This window comes from Miniopterus schreibersii (assembly GCF_964146895.1).
Source record: "Miniopterus schreibersii genome assembly, chromosome: 17".
NCBI lineage: Eukaryota > Metazoa > Chordata > Mammalia > Chiroptera > Miniopteridae > Miniopterus > Miniopterus schreibersii.
The window spans coordinates 4,767,490-4,788,464 of record NC_138117.1 but is presented as its reverse complement, the minus strand read 5'-3'; the positions used below and the strand labels follow the sequence as shown (position 1 = coordinate 4,788,464).

At 39.9% G+C, this 20,975-nt stretch overlaps 1 protein-coding gene across 1 annotated transcript in view; it reads right to left on the bottom strand.

The window, feature by feature from the left end:
• Positions 1 to 20,975, bottom strand: part of CPQ (carboxypeptidase Q) — a 204,663-nt gene that overhangs the window by 115,824 nt on the left and 67,864 nt on the right. Inside the window, exon 4 of the mRNA XM_081116483.1 lies at positions 15,150 to 15,357. Coding sequence (XP_080972609.1) covers positions 15,150 to 15,357 — 208 coding nt within the window. The remainder of the gene's footprint in view (positions 1 to 15,149; positions 15,358 to 20,975) is intronic.

The window sequence follows — 20,975 nt, the reverse complement described above, 5'->3', positions numbered from 1 at the left end:
ATGCATATTCTAATACTTAGTGCTGGGGGTGGGGATAGGTCTACACAAGCCCATGCATAGACTGTTATTCATGTAGATTTCTATTTTAAGCAATTAGCACCATCTCTTTTATCCATATGATTTATTTTGAAATATTTTCTAAGACTTGTGATTTTGGTAGGGGAAAGTATCACTATTCATATTACATGAAAGGAAACAAAGGCTCAGAGGAGTTAATATAATTCCCAAGGAATACAGTTCCCAAGGAACACTGGAACAAGTTCACCACCTTCCTCTCATTGTCTAAGCTGATTCCTAGGCTTTTGAGCCTGGGGTCCGATCTCTTTCTTTCCACTCAGTCTCCTAACTGGCTCCCTGATTCCAAGATGAGCTTCATACACTTTACTGGGTCCATCCCTCTTGGCCTTAACTGACCCTCCTCCTTCCCTATCTTGGATATCTCATCTTGTTGATGGATAGCTCTCACCAGCCCCCTCCTTTACCACAACCTCTCAGTCCTGGTTGGCTCAGCCCTGTTACTGCCAAACTCTTGGGATGACAAGTATGACATTTTTGACATGTTTTATTAGACAGTGCAAGTACTACCGGGACTATCTGAGGCAGGTCTTGGGACTCAAAGCTCTCCCAGAGTAAATAAAAATGCTAATTGGCTGTCTGACTACATCTCTGGCATCTCTGAAGAAAGCCCATAGCTCTGCCACTTGGCACTCCGAAGACGTGCTCATTAGGAAGCTGCCAATAAAAAAACTACGGCTCTGACTAACCATTTCAGAGCTGAGTCACTAGTGACGGACTAATGCGCACCTAAGGGAGAGGGCTACCTACACAGGCTGTGATGCTGAAAGAGTGCCCTAGTCCCCACAGTGGAAGGTGATCTTCCATTTGAACCCCAAGCTACCTCTCAATTCCCTTACTCCTTGCCCCAGTTTAACACCCTTACTCCTTGCCCCAGTTTAACAATCAACAGCTACATGGTTTAACACCACCAGAGTCGAATCTCTGCCATATTCAAAATGCAGTCAGTGGACACAGAGAGGCTAAATCAAAGACATTGAAGGAACTATTAGACAAATCACTGTCAACATACTTGGCAGAAATTACCACTATTGATAGAAAAGCACGAGGATATGTGAACCTTTATATCGTGCTCTCTGCAATTTCTCTTTATCACATTTTATCGTCAATAAGTCTAACTAGCCAAGATAAGTATTTTATTCATGAGTGAGCACACCGCTTCACGACTTCCAATTCATCAGAAAGTTTCTCTACCGCTTATGATTGGAAGAGAGAAGCCTGGCAATAATCCTATGGACTTGTTAGGAGAAAATCCAGTCCAATGAACTCTATCCTTCATAAAATCCATACATGAACAACATCACAGAAACACTGTTACTGCTTGCGGCTATCGCCCTGTGTTGGTTCCCTCTTGTGCCCCATCTCACGTCATTTCTGTCCAACTTTTTAGTCCCACGATTGCTGTAGCAACCAATTGCACACAGGCATACGCTGACATCTTGCCTCAGCTGTGCCTGCCTCCTGGACAGGTGGCAGGTGCTCACTCAGCTGTTGGAAGCATGCACACGCCTGGAAGTGCAAGGGTGTTAACACCTCATGGAGCAAGGCTTCCCCAGAGGGGATGAGATGCTGATAGATAAACAGTCTCCGCTTTCATCTTCTGGCAGACAGCTCGGCCTGGCTCCTCAGAAGGTTGCAGTGGGAGTTCACCCCCGTCGCCCACTGTGGTGAGTAGCTCAGTAATGAACCCTTGCACTGCCTTTCCCTCCTTTGCTGTTCCCAGTCTTCCACTTCTGTTCCTTGGGATAATTTCTCAAAATAAAATATTTACATGTAATCCCTGTCTCAGGCTATGCTTCTGAGGGGAAACCAAAGCTAAGACACCTCCACTGAAAACTTTCCCTCTGTAATACTGGCTTTGTACACTAGATTCACAGCAATAACACTTAACTTAAAACCTTCTTCAAAGCTAAATATATTATGATCATACGGGAAGCTACCCCTAGGTACCCATCTACTTCAGAAGCCCTCAGTCCATAAACAAATTGGAATGGTTACTGCAGAGACTTGAAGCCACGCATGACAGGTTGGGCTTCACAGGAAGCAGACTGCGCCAGAGTTTCCCACGCAGACTGCTGATGCCCTCTGGATGAACACCTGGGAACGGGAAGGGAAGGACACAGAAGGAACACAAGAAGTCAAGTCGGAATGCGGCCCAACAATGGCCTCAGCTGACCCCACTGGCTTGTCAGAGTTATCGCACATTGGACTGAAATAACTGGCCTTTTATACCCCATATGAATCAGTCATTTGATGTGGACCACACCGAGATGGGGTGTGACCTTGGACGAGAGGTTCTCGGCCAGTGAAACAATCCCTGAAGGAGATGACACTGGAGGCCATCTGCTGAGTGCATTCCCAGAACCTGGGACAACAAGTCCTTCCCTGAAGGACTACAGCCCCCCTTAAAAAACACTGAAGAGATGGAGGAGAAACTCAGCTCAGTAGAGAGAAGATCAGGAGAGACCTGGAGGCTGTTTCCAAAAGTGCAATGAACTCTTATTTGGAAGAGATATTGGGATTTGTCTTCTACGGGTAGAACTAGAAACAACTGGTGAATATCCACCTCAGGCAGGAAGATTTTACTTCAACAGTGAAATATTTCATAGAGGGAGAGCTATCTAAAGGACTGGGGTATGTCAGTAAGGATCTGATGCAGGTGTAAAGCAAAGTCTAAATACAGAGCAAATCCAAGAGAGAATATTAAGTTCCCTTTCAACCTTGAGATTGTATGATTTCAAGAATCAGAGTAATGCTCATAATACAAAATTGTTACTTATTCATCATTCATAGGCAGCAAATCAGCCCTTAAGCACAAAAAATATGAAAGATTATTTGTCATAGCTACATGAGAAAATAAAGTTGCTAAGCAATAGGAATACTGACTAGTGACTAAAGGCATTTTCCAACTTCCAAGCACACAATTCACCAACAAACATCTATCTATCTATCATCTATCTATCTATCTATATCTATCTATCTATCTATCTATCTATCTATCTATCTATCTATCTATCTATCTATCATCTATCTATCATCTATGAATCATCTATCATCATCATCTATCATCATCATCTATCATCTATCATCTAGCTATCTATCATCATCTATCATCTTTCTATCTACCTACCTACCTACCTACCTACCTACATGCCTGCCTATCTATCTACTTAACTACCTACCAATCTACCTAGCTAGTTGGCTGCCTCTGTCTGTCTGTGTACCCACCTGTTTATCTTCCAGTATTCTGCAGCAAACAAAACACTCCGAGTGTGCCCATTTCTACCACCGGGCAACAAACCCAGATTCCTCTTACGACCAGACAGCAAGTAATGGCTATCCCAAGGCAGGTCAAAATGCACATACCTACAACCAAGCTCACCTTTCCGTCGCCCACACCCCACTCCAACCCACCTTCCTCCTAGATTCCGTTATGTTGTTAGTGGTGATATTATTAACTCAGATGTTCCGAGCTAAAAATGTTGAAATTCATGAGTTTTAGAGACAGACATGCTTGATTATGAAACTGATTTTCCCCGTTTACTTAGTACCTGGATATGAGCAAGTTACATAAACCTCTCTGAGACTTATTTTTCTTCGTTATATTATTGGAATAATACCTACTTCATCATAATACCTGTTAGGGAGGAAGGGTACCAGGAACTGGAGGAAAAAGCTAAAAAAAAAGGAGAAGAAGCCATCAGAGACAATATCATCTTTTTTTCTCCCCAAGATTTGGTCCAAAGTCCCAAGATGACGGAGGAAAGCCTCTTCGTCCACAATCATATACCTCTTATGCTAACTTTTTCTTACCCTCATCCCGGCACACCTAATGCCGGAAGACGACTTAAAATCATTTTTAGCATCATGTCTATGCGGCAATATATTCCAAATTCCATATGACCTACTTTGTGTATAACCCTGGTGAGTTAGCGATTGTTCAAACTTGAAATAACATAACAAAAAGACACATTTTAAGTAGGTCTGTTGCTGCATTTATGGCTTCTAATACTCTCTCCAAGCCCCTACATTAAAGATCAAAGATACAAGCTTGATCAAAACTCCCCCATCACTTCACATCAGTGTTCTACCAGCCAGCAGGACCTTTCTTTTTCCACCACGGCATCTTAATTTTGCCCACAACCTTTCATCAGCTGGAATATGCAAAGCCTGATCCTAGGTTTCCTTAACACAGGTGCCTCCTGGATATCTCATTTATAATTCTCTATATTCTTATTATCAAATTCAACATGCACTGTTTTGCTTTTGAAGTTCTCACCACCCTTAGTGGAACATTTATTAACATGCTGCAGACTCACCGTAACTCTATTCATTAAAAGAGAGATTGGCCACTGGATGGCTGAATGGCTGCTCCTTTATAGACTACTATCCTTCTAACTCCTTCCACCACCCCCCCACACCCTCTACCCCCAAGTCGCCTGAGTTTCTTTCGTAGCATTGATTTTGTTAAAGAACGAAATATCACAAGTTCTAACAACAGTATCATAACAAAGCAGCAGTGCCTCACCCCACAGTTCACAATCACCCTATCTTTTGCTAATCTGTCATTTGAATGGTTGGATGTTCTTCTCGAGTACCATAAATAATGCTGCATTTGCTGTCTGCTCAGTACAAAAAGTCTCCTTTTGCCTTTTCTTCTTTGGGGGAAGAAAGAATTGTCCCTAGGACAACTAATCCCAAAGCACAGTAACTGTCATTTATTGAATAGGAACACAGTGCCAAAGCGTTCACGGTTGAATCCTCGACCAACTCAGTGAAGTGTACAACCCTCATCCTGCTGAAGGGAAACTGAGGCCCAGTGATCCTAACCTGGAAGGGCAACATTGTGGATAACTGAGCTCCAATACCCTCTGACCTGCGTATCTCTGCTCAAGATTCCAGTTCTTAGTTGTGGGAGTTGGCAGTCTACCAGAAGCACAAATGTTAGAAAAGGGACCATTCCCAAAGAAAGGGATCTTAGGCAGACACAAACACCTTTCTCAAGCTCTGAGTCCTTAATTCCTTAATTGGAGGCCTACCATTTTTTTACTTCTTTGTCCTCAATGTAAGAAAACAGAACACAAAGTAACTCCGGATCTTGAAAGAAACATCACCTTCAGGAGAGTCATACCTATGCCACTCCAGAATGGTATATAAAGGGAACCTCTAGCTACTCAAAACAGCATATTTTTTTGAGATTCACCCTTTCAGTGATTTCAATAGTTTCCTGCAAAAATAAAATCAACCTCAGAGTCTTATTCATCATTCACAGAGCTAGTACAAAAACAAGTATCTGAAAAAAAAGAATCTGAGGTAACCGAGAGGATCTGCAGTGCATGGTGTCCCTGTTGAAGCCCACACATTTTCTACACTCATGAGCAGACAAAGAACACAAAGGTTGAACAAGAGCACGGAGCTTAAATTCACAGGCTTCAGAAACTGAATGACTGATGTTTAATCTGCCCACCTTCACATTTACTAGGCCAGCGGGCATGGACAAGTTGTCTAATCTCTTTAAACTTCTCATTGCACATCTGTAAAAGAAGGAAAATAAAAGTACCTGATTCATAGTTGTTTGGGGGATTAAGTGAGAAATTGGACAATAAAATTCCTGATATACAGTAAACACAAGTAGATGGTTATGATCATTGTTTGGATGGCTCACTTCTATTGTAAACTAATCAACAGCTCTTACTTACTGTTCAAAATAAATGGTTTCTCAAAATTATTTAATCTGCTATGTTTTTCTCACCACTCAGGTTAAAATATTTGCCTTTTTGAATGCTAACATAGGTTACTGGCACTCTGAAAGTAGAATCTTTCCATTCAGTGATATCCTTTAAACACTATGTCTTACAATGAAAAGCTATAGCAAAGTGTAAGACCGGCTTTGATTTCAATATCTAGAGAGTGTAGAATGTGGTAGCATGCTACCACATTGATCCAGAAATCAGAACACAGGGATTCCATATATTCCTTACTCTGTTGGGAATAATCTCTGTTGGAAGAAATGGATCAATTCCTAGAAACATACAATCTTCCAAAACTCAACCAGAAAGAATCAGAAAATCTGAAGAGACAGATTACAACTAGTGAAACTGAAGCAGTAATCAAACAACTCCCAACCAACAAAAGTCCTGGACCTGATGGTTTCACAGGTGTATTTTACCAAACATTCAAAGAAGAACTAACACTGATCCTTCTCAAACTATTCCAAAAAATTCAAGACAGAAGACTCCCAAGAGCTCATTTTATGAGGCTGGCATTATCTTAATTCCAAAAGCAGATAAAGACAATACAAAGAAAGAAAATTATGGGTCAATATTCCTGATGAATATTCCTGATACATCTAATAAGGGGTTAATATCCAGAATTCATAAAAATGTCATACACTCAACACCAAAATAAAACAAACAATCCAATTAGAATACACACTTCTCCAAAGAGGACATGCAGGTGGCCAAAAGACATATGAAAGGATATCCAATATCACTAATCATCAGAGAAAAAAATAAATAAAGCCACAATGAGATATAACCTCACACCTGTCAGGATGGTTATCATCAATATATAAATAAACAAGTGTTGGGGAGGAATGACCCAACATGAAAACTATACTGAGTGTGTTTTTCATAGACTTGAAACCTATAACAATCTTAAATTTCTATTCCAGTTTAGCCATTTTATTTTACTCATTAGCTTCTCATGGTAGAGAAGACAAGTTTTTGCTTTTATTCATTAGTTTATTCATTCATTCATTCATTCATTTTTTCTTTAATTCAAAAAGTATTTTGAGTGCCTACAATAAACTCAGCAATGAGGTATATAGATTTGTGATGAAAGAGAAGTGTAAAAAACATCAGTAGGTGTTCTGAAGAGCGAAACATCGCACAAGGCTGAAGTGTTTAGGAAAGGCTTCTTTGGGGAGGTGGCATGTGAGCTGGCCATTGATCAGCGTCTGGTATGCAATTGGTGCTTAGTAAATATCTATTAAATAAATTAATATTACTAAATCATCAAATGAAACAGTGAATAAATTAACAAAGACAGAGCAGGTAAGATTTCAACAGGTAGATACAGGAAAAGGAATCCATATGGGGAAGACAAAGACATAGGGAAGTGACATAAAACATACGGAACAGAATCTTCTGGACTACTAAAATATAGATTGTGGGAAAAGGTATAACTAGTATAATACCTTGTAGATGCAAGGCTTTCAGTGCCAGATTTAAGGAGTATTGGTTATTATCTTACAGGAAGTGGGGAGCCATTGACATTTTTAAATACAGGGTTGACAGAGGCGACTTCTACATGGAGGTTTACTTAAGGAATGTTGGTTGGGCGGTGGCATACCAGACAGATGGAGAGAGGAAAGCCTGGAACAGAGATGTCAAGATGGCATCTCTATTGTCCACACAATATCCCCTGAAGAATAAAGAAGGGACTGAGTCCAGCACCCTGATTTTCAATGAGTCTTGGCTGTCATATCCAAGCCCTCTTCTTAGAGTCTTATTATGAAAATACCCAAATGGTGGTTTATAGTATAAACTCAAAAGCCTTCTGATAGAAACACCAAGAGAAAATAGGAGAAAGTGCTACTTACAAATCTGGTTGGAATAAATTTGGAATGAAATATTGTAATTTTGCAAAGAGATGAGGCATGACTAAGAAAGAACATGCATTAACTGGCCATAATTGCTGCTAAAAATTCACATGACATTAATTCAAGCTAGTTTAACCTTAAATTAAGAGTCAAGAATGTGCACAGAATAATAATGTTCCTCATCCAATCATTCATGTTTAATTTAACTAACAGTATAACTATGACGGCACATTCGGCACATGGCCACGCAGTCATTTTAGAACTTTCAAAAGGCAGTTCTTTTGGCAGGGAGAGAAACCAGGTCAACCTCTTCCTGAGATGCCCTTTGATTTTTATTTAAAATTACCCCATCTTAGCAAATCCCATAAACAGTTCAAAAGACAACTTCAAAATTCCCTAGCTGCATATTTATTTATGTATAACATCATTTTTACTGAAAAATCCATGTATAATCAAAACATCTAATGACAGGTTAAGTAAATTATGGAATATCCATTTGTTAGAATAACTTAAAGATCTCAAATTTCTATTCCAAGGGCTATTTTGCCTGATTTTAAACAAAAATTAGATCTGACACTATTTATAAAATATAACCATATAAAATATTCATAGAAGAAAATACAGGGAAGGAAATGCAGCAGGATGTTAACAGCTAGTGTCTTGAGTTAATGTGTCTCTGAGTAAAAATTCTTTCTTATTTTTCTTTATTTTTCAAATGAGTATTAATTTCACATGAAAATCCAACTTTAACAATAAATGGAGTCTTTCTACCAGGAGCCACTATTAACTCTAGGAAAACAGTGGAGCTGGGGCTGGGAGGCAAAGAGATTTTTGCAACACGAATATGAAGGTTTGGTTTATGGGCCTGTCACAGTGGGTAGCACTAAAAAAATAGTCAATGAATGAGATATGGCCTAGAATAACAAGCCAATTTGGGCAAACCTCTTTTTAAAAAATTCAGACGGTTAGCCTGATGCCAAGCCAAACACATAATTGGTTATAAAATGTTAATTTCTACCTGATTGTTGTAGCAGAGCTGGTAGAGGGAAAACCTGGAGAAAGCCCAGGTGTTATTCATTAGCTATTTCTTGGCTCTACGTTTAAGCTTAACGTTTCCAAAACACAGACCCAGAGAAGGAGGTGGCTATTTCGGAAGCCTGGGCTCCCCTTTCACTAAGAATTTTTATAGTATTTTTTTTGTTTTAATTTTTTGAAGTAAATATTTCAATGTTTTAATTGATTTCCTACCTTCTTAAATCGTCCATATGGAACTAATGTCCTGCAGACTTAAGTCACTCTTAGGAACATTAATCACTACATTCTCATACAATGTAGTAAGTTCTTAGTGAGGTTCTCATACCCCAAGTGCTATGATGTTTGAGTTGTTAGTTTTTGTCTTGTCCTTTATTGGCAGTTTATGAAACGTGCCTTGCTGTGTACTTTTTCGCACATACTTTTCTCTTTGCCCAGAACACCTCCGAATAAATTCCTTTTCCATTTATTAAATTCCTAGTCCTCTCTCTCATCTTTCAGGAGCCAGCTTTCCTGACAGTTCAGAAACAGTAATTCCTTACTGTGTATCTGTGCTCCTTGATTGCTGTATCAGTTCACCCCAAAACTTAGTGGCTCAAAACAATACATATGGATTATCTCACACAGTTTTTGTGGGTCAAGAATTTGGGAGCAGCTTAGCTGGACGGTTCTGGCTCAGGTCTCCTATAAGGTTGTGGTCAAGGTGTTGGCAAGGGCTACAGTCCTCTGAAGACTTGACTGGAGCCGTTGGTTCCACTCACTGTCTAATTTGTGCTGGTTGATCCCAGAGGCCTCAGTTCCTCACCATGCGGACTTCTCCTTCGGGCTGCTTGAGTTTCCTCACAACATGGCAGCTGGCTTCTCCCAGAGGGAGTGACGCAAGAGCAAGAGCAAGGAGGAAGCCACATGGCTTTTTATGGTCCAGTCTCAGACATCACACGCCATCATTTCTGCCACATTCATTCATTAGAAGTAAATCACTAAGTCCAGCCTACATGAACTTTTAAAAGGAGCTCAAAGAATTTGTGGGCATTTTTGAAAACCACCGCGATTATTCTTATTGCGTTATATTATAATTATCTATTTAAACAATTTCATTTTCGGTTGTTTTCAGGGCATTCCTGAGCACTTATTTTACGCTACATCGAACTGCAGGCTCTGGTCAGCGACTATAACACATTATAGAAGAATAAAACTTTGAATCCTACCTCCCACTTACTCGATGTGTGTCCAACTTGGTCATTTACTCCGAAGCTCAGCTTCCTCATCTTTAAAATACCAATTACAATAATCAGCCCTGCCATTAGGATTCAACGGGATAAGACAGGCGAGAGTACTCGGCAAACTGTAAAGTCCTACATGGTAACGTCAGTACTGGGCCAGCCAGGGTGCGGCGCTGCAGGCCCTCACGGCCCTGACCTCGTGCTGTAGAGTCCGAGTCCCACCAGACCAAGGTCCCTTTACTACGAGGGTGTCCTTGTTGCCTCAAAATCTTCCCCAACGTGTAACATCGAGTTCTCCATAGAGTAGGCACTTTGTCGCTGTTGATTACCGTGCTGACAGTTGCCCTGGTTTTCATTTAGGGTAAAACAGGAAACTCTTTAGGTAACAGTGTTCCACCAGCTGGAACAGGAAAAGACTAAGGGGCACAGGATAGCAAACTGGTAGAGTACAGGTCCCGGGATAGGACAGGCTTGAGCTTAACACCCAGGTCCGCCACGCAGAAGTCTTGTGAACCTTGCGATCGCTCTAAGCCTCAGTTTTCTCATCTGTAACATGGGGATAACAGCATTGCTTATGTGACAAGGTCGCAGTGAAGACTCAAGGAGAAAATGCAGGAGAAGCATCTAGAATCCTGCCTGTCACACAGTCAGTACTCCTTGAATGCAGATTATCATTCCCTTTATGATCATGACTCGTATTAAATGGCTCCACTGTCAGTCAGGGAAAGGTGTTCGGGCCTATGAAAGGCGGCATCCTCCTGCTGGCCGGTCCCATTGCGGCTCACTAGGATGACTTCCTGAGCGCAGGGAAGAGAAGCTGTCCCGGCTCTGCCTGCCCACCTGGGTGGCTACCTGCCGAAACCAGCCTGTCCGGCTCGGGCCATCTCCATTTGCTGCCTTTACGCTCGGAGGCATGGCCAGCTATGAGCACATTTCAGAAATTTGAAAAATAAACAGTGAAATGTCTCATGCTTACCACACATGTATTTTTCCTTCCATGATTTAGGTTGGCCGTTCTAAAAAGTTTATACTAAGACAGGAAAAAGAAAAAAAAAAAAGAATACAATTTGCCAGCTTCAAATTCTTTAACCCCACCTCCTCAAAACTTTCCAACTCAAGGTTCAGGCGAGAACAACTGTTCCAACCCTCGCGCTCATGAAAGATTTAATAATTACCTCGCTCATGAAAGTTTAAACAGCTGCTCGAGCTAGGAAACAGGCTCCCACCCAGGCAGCATCACTTGCTGGGCCCATTAAGAAGGTTTTTCAAATCATCAGACTACGTATTGGGATGAAAGCAGCGCCGGTTTGCTGCGCGGCCTCTAACGACTCAAGTGTGCGGGGAGTGAGGCCGTCCACCGGTCGGTCGGGTTTTGTTTACTCCTTCCACGGGGCCTTGACAGCATCAACGTTAAAACTGTTTCCAAAGGGATCGCTGGGCTTTTCAATAATTTATTTTTTAAAATACATGTACATGAAATAAGCCATGTCTTTTCCTTTAGGTTATTTTATGGCATAACTCCACGAAAACAGGGATTCGCAAGTGATGGGAGGTCATGCTACATTCCTTAAAAAAAAAAATAACACTGTTCTTTGGGCTTCCATAAACACTGCTCCATCTGCTTGGACTGTTTCCCATCCCAACCCCATTCCCATAACCTTTAAGTATGACTAGCTCCTCGTGCTTAACTAGTCATGCTGGGGGAATGAGCGGGATCTCTCCAGAAAGCCTTGCTTGGCCTTCTTGACCTGGATGGGTCCCCTGAAATGAGTCCTCACTGGGCCATGTCACTGCCATGTTATTACCATCCTCTATTGCAGTCACGTAGTTATTTTCCAGTCTCTACCACAAAACCCCAAGTGCTGTGAGGGCGATTTGATATACAAGAGATAGAGCAGAAGCTCAGTACATCCCCATAGAATTAATGAATAAATTTTCTTACTCACTCAAACTGACTTATCTTTTTTTTCTCCCTATATGCCAGCTTTAACAACTCCTGCCAATTTTATTTCCTAAATATTTCCAGAATCCTCTCCTCCTTTCCACCTACTTCAGCGGTCTCAGTTTAAGTCCTATTAGCTCCTAACTAGATTTCAGTCTTTGCCCCTTCAAACGCACGCAGTGGCCAGAGTGAACTAAAATCAAGCCTACGGCTAAAACCCTGCAGCCACTCCCTGCTGGCAACAGGACAGAGCCCCAGGCCTCCACAGGCCTGCCAGCCCCTCTGTAGTCCTTGCTGATGGGCCTCTCCTATTTCTCAACTCCTTGCTTTTGCACAACTCTCTCCTCTCCAGAGAGGGCTGATATTTATTGAGGGTCAGAGAAGCAAACAGCCCACCAACAAAATGTAAGTTGCAGGATTTGAATCCTACAGGCATGTTTCCAACTAAGCGCATCCAAGGCTATGCTACAGCCCTCATGGCTGACACATATCAGATAATAAATGTGTGTTGAATTAACGAATAGTTGAAAACAATGAATATAAAAGCACATCCAAACATAAGCTACCCAATGGATCTTAGGCCTCTCCCCTACTATTTCTCAAAAAGCTTGGGGGATGTTACAAAATGACCTCTTAAAAATTCCCAGTGCACATTAGCACGTTAAAAACTAAGAAATGCCACGAAAGAGGAGTTTGCTTTACCTTTTGGAAGAAGAGCTCCTAACTGTACTTGGAAAGACAATATAACACGCAAACAAAAGCAGCTACCAACACCCCCAGCCGCCCAATAATGAGAGGTCCCAGCCTGCCCTGTTACTATCTAACAGTCTACAGTGTGGACCACCAGTCTGATGATAACCTCCACGTTTTTTCTTTAAATAACAGAATTTTATGACCTTCCAGATTTTTCCAGACCAGGCTCCATTCTATAGCTGAAGGATTAAGTGGCCCAAGATCACTGAGCTTATTTGTGACAAAATAAAACCAGAATCAGAGCCTGGTAAAACCCATCCAGTGCTCTTTCCACTACTCCACACCAGTGATTCCCAGTCTGGGGTGACTTTTGTTCCAAATATTTGGCAATGTCTGGAGACATTTGTATGGTCACAACTATAGGGGGTGGGAGAAGGACACTGCTAAATATTCTACAGTACAGAAGACAGTTCCCCACAGCAAAGAATTACTTGGCCCAAAATGTCAATGGGGTGATGTTGAGAAACCTGGACCTACACTGAAAAAAGAAAAAAAGAAAAAGTGAACTGTTCAGTTAACAAAGTAGAGCTTTCGTTTCAATGTTTGCCACTAGCCTGCCTGCATAGTGCTGCAGTGTATTTGAAATAATACTGGCATATGAGACTGAAATTGTTTTTTGAATCCACAGAAATAACTGCCGTAGGAAAAATGCATATATAAAAAAGCAATTCCACTCATCAGGGCTTTATCAAAATGGCTTTGGATATTATCAACCGAAAGAGAAACTCTCAGACACCTCTCTCTTCCACACAATTCCCTCATAAGAATTCTTGACTATGTTAACATTTTTAAAATATTGCATTTACTATAAGCAAGCCTCAGAATAAAGCTTGGGGAATTTCTGAGGAGCAACAGAATGGGCCAGTCCCAGGAGTCAACATGTGAGAGAGTCTCCTCAACGGCGCACTAAACCCCACCTTCACATAATCTGCCCTTGTCAGGTGAGTTTGAGGGCACCTGTGCCTCTAGAAGACTCTTGCCTCCCCACGGCAGACAGAATGCCACTAACTTTTACAGCCAAATGTTATGTGGGCACCTCTTCCTGGCTCTGGTGCTTTGGGCTGGGGAGCCCAGAATGGGGTTGAGACCCCAGCTCCTCAGGGAAACTTGGTAACTGACGCATCCCTCCTGAACCTCAGCTGCTGCCTGGGAGCGGGGCCAGCCCTTTTCACATCTCCACCCTTGGTCTGTAAGTCCCTGGTTATAAGACTTCCGTCCAGCTAGTCTTCAGTTGGTTACTCAGGTTGACTGCTCTATATTTTAGTTGTAATTCCAGTTCGGTCCTGGAGGAGGTGAGGGTAACTTCCACCTAGTCTGCTGTCACCTTGAATCTCTGTTTTCTCAATTTTTAAAACGACAGTTTCCCTACAGCTCTCTGGCTCCCTATGGGCCTACTGAGGTCTTGCTTTTCTATGATCCCTGTGGCTACACACCAAGGTTGCCTGATTCGTGTCCAAGTCCTAGAAGCAGGTACTTTGGGAAAGGAGAAGACCCTTGAACATAAAACAAGCACGGGAGAGGCCCCGAGTCAGGACATGGGCAGAGGTCGCTTCTCCACCACAGTTTACTTTTTCTTCATCCAGCTGATCTCCTTAAACCAAGACAAGTCTAAAACTCCTGAACGACTTTATTTGTACGTTATTAAAAGAAGCTATTCTACATAATGAACTTAAAATAATATTAAGCTATTTTCAGAATTTCAGTAACTACCAATAAAGTAAATTTGCACCAGAAACCTTATAAAAATGGTTTTCTGTGCACTGCGTGCCCTGTGAAGTAAACTCACATCAGTGGGCACCTGCGATGTGTCAAACACCATCCTAGGTTATTTGACTTGCACGATCTAATCTAGCACTCACACAATCCTTAGTTATATATACCATCTCTTTCTTTGCAGATACGTTCTCTACGGCTCAGAGAATAAGAACTTGCCAAAGTTATTTAACCTGCAGCTAGTAGATAGTCTGGATCTTCCCTTAAGACTATTTGAATTTTAAACTTAACTAAACAGATGAAAACTCTGAATATTGCACATAAACTGTAGTTTAAAGCTTGGTTTAATATTTGTAAGGTCCTGGGTTTGAGTCTTTTCTCAGCCACTTACTAGTGTGTGAGCCTTAAAAAAGTGTTTCCCTCTATGTCCGTTTCCTCGCCTACAAAATGAAGAAAATAGATCCTACTTCACTGAGCTTTGAAAGGACCAAGAGAATTCACATAATAAGCACATTAGCTATTGGTATGATCTCAAACGCCAAGCAGGCTCCATACGGAAGAAATACAACACATATATACAAATATTACCCTCAGCTATTCAGAGGTTGAATTTCCACACCATGGATCCTAGTCCACTCTTCAACCAGTGCTTCCTGTCTTCAGTTAATGCAGTAAAACTTTTGGTGGGAAAACTATATACATGAAGCATCTGCAGTTAATGAGTCTACGAGGACCATCTCAGCAGGCTCCTGTTATCTCTTGACCACAGCTCCCTAATCCCACACAACCTATTGTCTCTTTCACTCACCTGCTCTGGATACTTGCTACCAATGATCTCTGCTACAGTGTTGAAGGAATAAGCTTCTGCATAGGTCTTTGCCTCCATCTTCAGCTGAATGACAATTTTGTTCCCAAGAGAAACCATTCTTGACATCATTTCTGCATCTTCCACTGTAATGCAGGCTGTTGGGATCTTTGGCACACCATCCTGGTATTCCTGAATACCTGTGTGAGGACTTGAGAAAATAAGCCACCAGGTTACTTTAAAAGTAGAAATAAACCACAAGTATTGTTTTAAGCGACTGTCTTTGGCTTTGGATTTTCACTTGTCTTCGTCTGCATATGAGGACAAGTGCACAATATTGTTTTATTTGCTTTTGATGTAAACATAATGCTTCCTTTTGGAAAAATGACTTAGAAATTTCAATTTTATAATTGTCTCATTGAAAATATGATATGAAATTTATTTCGATAATTTGGATGGTCTTTTACATCACAAATAGCCTCAAACTTGGAAGAATATTGAGAGTGCCTTCCTGACCAAGAGGTGAACACGTGGGTTCCAGGAGATAAACGGAGCTCTGAAGTCCAGTAAGGCCCATACATCTGGAAGAAAACTCTCTCACTGTCTGAATGGGGACCTCAGCCTTCTCCCGTTTTTAGGCTAAAACTTGCATCATTGGCTCTCCTAGTTCTCAGGCCTCTGGATACTGACTAGAACTACACCATCAGTTCTCCTGAGTCTCCAGTTTGCTGACTACAGATCTTGGGATTTCACAGCCTCTATAATCATGTGAGCCAATGCTTCATAATAAATAAACATATGTACTGTTGGCTCTCTTTTTCTAAATAACCCTAAAACAGTCACCTTTAATTGAATTTCCTTTTTTGGCAGCCAAATATATTCCCAGCATTTGAAATGAACAAAGTAGACAAATCAGAGCACTGAATATTTAAAAATTATAAATGTTAACTTCCTTATACAAACATACAGCTTCATATCAAGTAAATAAATCCAAATTAAAATTACTGAAATTATAGAGAATTCTGGAAAGACGGTGGAGTAAACCTACCTGCAAGAAATGCTCAAAGGAGTTCTGCAGAGTGAAGTGAAAGGACACTAGACATTAACCTGAAGTCATGTAAAAAAATGAAGATCTCAATAAAGATAAATAATGGGAAATTATAAAAGCTATTTTTATTGTAACAATTTTTTGGTAGCTCTACTTTTTGTTTTCTACATGGTTTAAGAGATTAATGCATTAAAAATAATTATTAGTTTATGTTTGGGGGCATATAATGTATGAAGATGTAATTTTGTAACACCAATGACCAAAAAAAGATGGGGACAGAGCTGTAAAGAAGCATAGTTTTTGTATGTTATTTAAGTTAAACTGGTATAAAGTCAAGTTAGAGTGTTATAACTTTAGAATGTTAAGTGTAACCCCATGGTAACCAGAAAGAGAATAGCTCTAGAAGAAATAGAATGGTTTCCAGGGACTGGAGGGAGGGGAAAATAAGAGGCTATCATTTAATGGGTATAGAGTTGCAGTTTTAAATGATAAAAACTGCCCGGCCGGCGTGGCTCAGCGGTTGAGCATCGACCTAGGATCCAGGAGATCTCAGTTCGATTCCCAGTCAGGGCACATGCCTGGTTGTGGGCTCGATCCCCAGTGTGAGGCGTGCAGGAGGCAGCCAGTCAATGACGACTCTCTTATCATTGAAGTTTCTGTCTCTCTCTCTCCCTTCCTCTCTCTGAAATCAATAAAGACATACTTTTAAAAATTTACAAAAGATAAAAACTGTTATATAGATAGACGGTTCTGATGGTTGTACCACATTATGAATATATTTAATATCACTGGACTGTACCTTTAAAATGATTAAGATGGTTACTTTTATCGTATTTGTATTTTGAAAAGCCATTGTCCACATAAATTAAAATACAATCCAATATTGTGTAAACTGTGGGGGAAAGTCTACACATGCCATGCTAATGATACTGGAAGTTAGTTTGATATTCTAGAGTGTGATCTCACAATATGTAAGATGTAAGAACTATAAAAATTCTTACTTTGGTTATACTGCTTTTGGAGCACAAACTCCTTGGCAATACGTATTATAAAATCAGAAAAAGCAATTTATACTAAGATGTTTCCTGCATCTCTGTACATAAACATGAAATTCTAGAAACAATTTAGCAGAGAAATTTCAGGAGAGTAGCAAGAAAATTAAAGACACGTGGAAAGTAAAGCTGTATGTGGAAACATGTAGATGACATAATGTTAAGTTAAAATAACAGAGCTGCACACAGTATGGGCATGATAAAGACTGAACATGAAGTCGGAGTGATGTAAACTGAGCTACTTTTCACTTGGTTCTTTGAGAAACTGCAGTCATCCTGTTAGACCATAATCATGCGAACTGCGGCATTACCGATAAAGAGAATTAAATTCTCAAAAGTCGGTGCCACAGCCTGTAAAATAGCCTGGAAGCAAAGCCTGAAGCTATCACAGTAGCAACATGAATCCTTGAAATTCTAGGTCACAGAAATTTGAGCACCTGTGGCAAATAAATAGAAAAATCTCTGGAAATTTTCTTTTCTTCCACCATCAATTATGTGAAATATTTGCAGCTGAATCCTTCTGCAGTGCTGGTCCATCAATGTGCCATCCAGGCAGAATTACAAAGCTAATATTTTCTTGATGTCAATTGCATTTGTGTTCAAGGAATCTTCCTATACATTCAATCATGTAACTATACAATTTAGACTTTAAAAAGTCTTTATCTTAAAGTTGCTATTGAATTTGCCAGACCAACAGAAAAATATGGACAGGGGTAATCAAATATTGTGAGAATGAAGGTAGGAATGCTTGATTTGAATGTGATATGAGTTATTGAATACATAAGCCTGAAGTCAGCTAAAGGAACACTTTGCAAACAGATGCGTAGAAGAAAATATTCCCCAATTATTTGAGACTCTAAAGGTATGTACCTGGTACATAATCCATAAAAATAAAGATAAGCATTGGTCCCCTTGATGATCACAAGGTCTATCTAAATATATATGATAAGTGTATCAGTCAAGATAGGCTAAGTTATATTGAGATAACAAATAGCCCCTAAGATTCCATTCATTAAAACAATAAGGCTTCTTTAATTGCAGCTTTATTGTAGTATAACTGACATATAAAATTGTAAGAGATTTAAGGTGTACATCTAAATGGCTGGTATACATATATATTGTGAAAGGATTCCCCATATCTAATCCACTATCTTAAATATTTATCTTTGTTTTTTGGGGGGGTTTTTGGTGAGAACATTTAAGTCCTACTCTCATAGCAAATTTCAATTATACAGTACAGTGGTATCTCTTTGATATCCTGCTTTCATTTTCTTTAAATATATACCTAGAATTGGGATCTCTGGAGCATATATTTGTTCTATTTTAATGGTCTGAGGAATGTCCATACTGTTATCCATACTGGCTGCACCAATTTACATTCCCACCAGCAGTGAATAAGGGTATTTTCCCTTTTCTCCACAGCCTCACCAACACTTTTCTCTGTTTGATGACAGCCATTCCAACAGATGTGAGGTGATATCTCACTGCGATTTGATGTGCATTTCCCTAATTATTAGTGCTGTTGAGCACCTTTTCACATACCTTTTGGCATCTTTCATGTACCTGTTTCTCCTTTCAGGTCTGTTAATATTTGTCTTACATATTTATGCGCTTTTCTGTTGTGAGCACAAGTATTTACAAATGTTATATTCTGTTGTTGGACTGGCCCCTTTATCATTATATAATGTCTATTATAATCTTTGGCTTAAAGTCCATCTTGTCTGTTATTAGTATCACTACCTCCAGTTTCTTCTGGTTTCCACTTATATGGAATATGTTTTTTCATCCCTTCACTTTCAGTCTGTGCATGTCCTTAAAGCTAAGTGAGTCTTTTATAGGCAGCATATAGTTTTGTTTTTTAATCCATTCAGTAATTCTATTTCTTTTGATTGGATAATTTAGTACATTTACATTTAAAGTAATTATTGATAGGTACTGACTTACCATTGTCATTTTGTGGGTTGCTACGTAATTTTTTTCCTTTTTTTCTTATTTTGCTCTATTTCTTTTTGATTTGATGATTTTCAGTATTGGTATGCTTAAAATCCTTTCTCTTTACCTTCTGTGTATCTACAATAGATTTTTGCTTTGTGGTTACCGTGAGGCTTACATAAAACATCTTATAATAGTCTATTTTAAGCTGATAATTGCTTAACTTCAACCACATATTAAAGCTCTACATTTTTACCTCCCTCCCATACACACACATTTTATGACTTTGCTGTTACAATTCACATCTTTTTACTTTATGTATCCAGGAGTCAATTATTGTAGTTATAGTTATTTTCACTGCTTGTCTTTTATGCTTGATTTACAAGTGCTTTGCCCACCACTATTACTACACTGAAGTATTCTAAATTTAACTATATGTTTACCTCTATCAGTAAGATTTATGCTTTCTTGTTTTCCAGTTGCTGATTAGCATCCTTTCATTTCAGCTTGAAGTCTTCCCTTTAACATTTTTTTGTCAGGATGGTCTAATGGTGGTGAATTCCTTCAGCTTTTGCTTCTCTAGAAAACTCTCTCTCCTTCAATTCTGAAGAACAACTTTGTCAGGTAAAGTATTCTTCATCGACAGTTTTAATCTTTCTACGTCATGCTATCCTGCAAAGTTTCTACAGAAAAATCTGCCTTTTGTCTTATGGGGGGGGGGGGGGGACGGTTCCCTTGAACATAAGAAGTTGTTTTTCTCTTGCTGCTTTTCAGATTCTTTGTTTTTATTGACAATTTAATTATAATGTATCCTGGGGTGGATTTATCTTCTACAGAGCAATTCTATGGGCTTCTTAGATCTGGATATCTATTTCTTTCCCTAAGTTAGGAAAATTTTTAGGCATTATTTCTTTAAATAAGCGTTCTGTTCCTTTCTTTCTTCTCCTTCTGTGTCCCTTATAATGTAAATATTGGTCCTCTTGATAGTGCCTCATAAGCCCCTGAAGCTATCTTCACTCTTTTTCATTCTTTTTTCTTTTTGCTGCTCTGATTGGATGAATTCTACTGCCCTGTCTTCAAGTTTGCTGATCCTTTCTTCTGCTTGATCTAGTCTTCCGTTGACATCCTCCTTGAAATTTTCAGTCCAATTATTGTTTTCTTCAGCTCTATGATTTGTTTGGAATTTTCTGTTTGTTGAAATCCTCACTTTGTTCATGCATTGTTCTCTTCACCTTGGTGAGCAATGTCATGACTATTGTTTTCAAATCATTATCAGGAAAATCACTTACCTCCATTTCATTTTTTTGGAGTTTTATCTTGTTCTTTTGTTTGGAATTATTTCTGTTTTTTTCATTTTCCTTAACTCTCTTCATAGGCTTCTGTGCATTAGATAAAACATCCACGTCTCCTAATCTTGAAAGAGTGGTCTCATGTAGGAGATGAACCTTATTGTTTAGCCTGGCCTACACTGTTGGTTATCTCTCAAACTTTTGTGACTATTCAAGCTGCCATCTTTATTCATAGTGGCTCCTAGTAGTTGATCTGTGCCAAGACCTGTCAGTTTCCCAAAGAAAGGATCTCAGTCATCCTCTAGATGCAGACTGACTGAAATTCAGACCCTCAGACAATAGCTTTTGAATTGTGCAAATAGACTTCTTTTAGGGAAAGACTGGTAGATGGGTGTTTCTGTCTGCTCCTTCAGGTCTCCAGCCCTGGGGAGAATCACTGGTTAAGAACTGTTTTTCTGTTTTCTACACTTTTGTGGAATTGGCAAAAGTAAGCCCCACTGGCAACCAG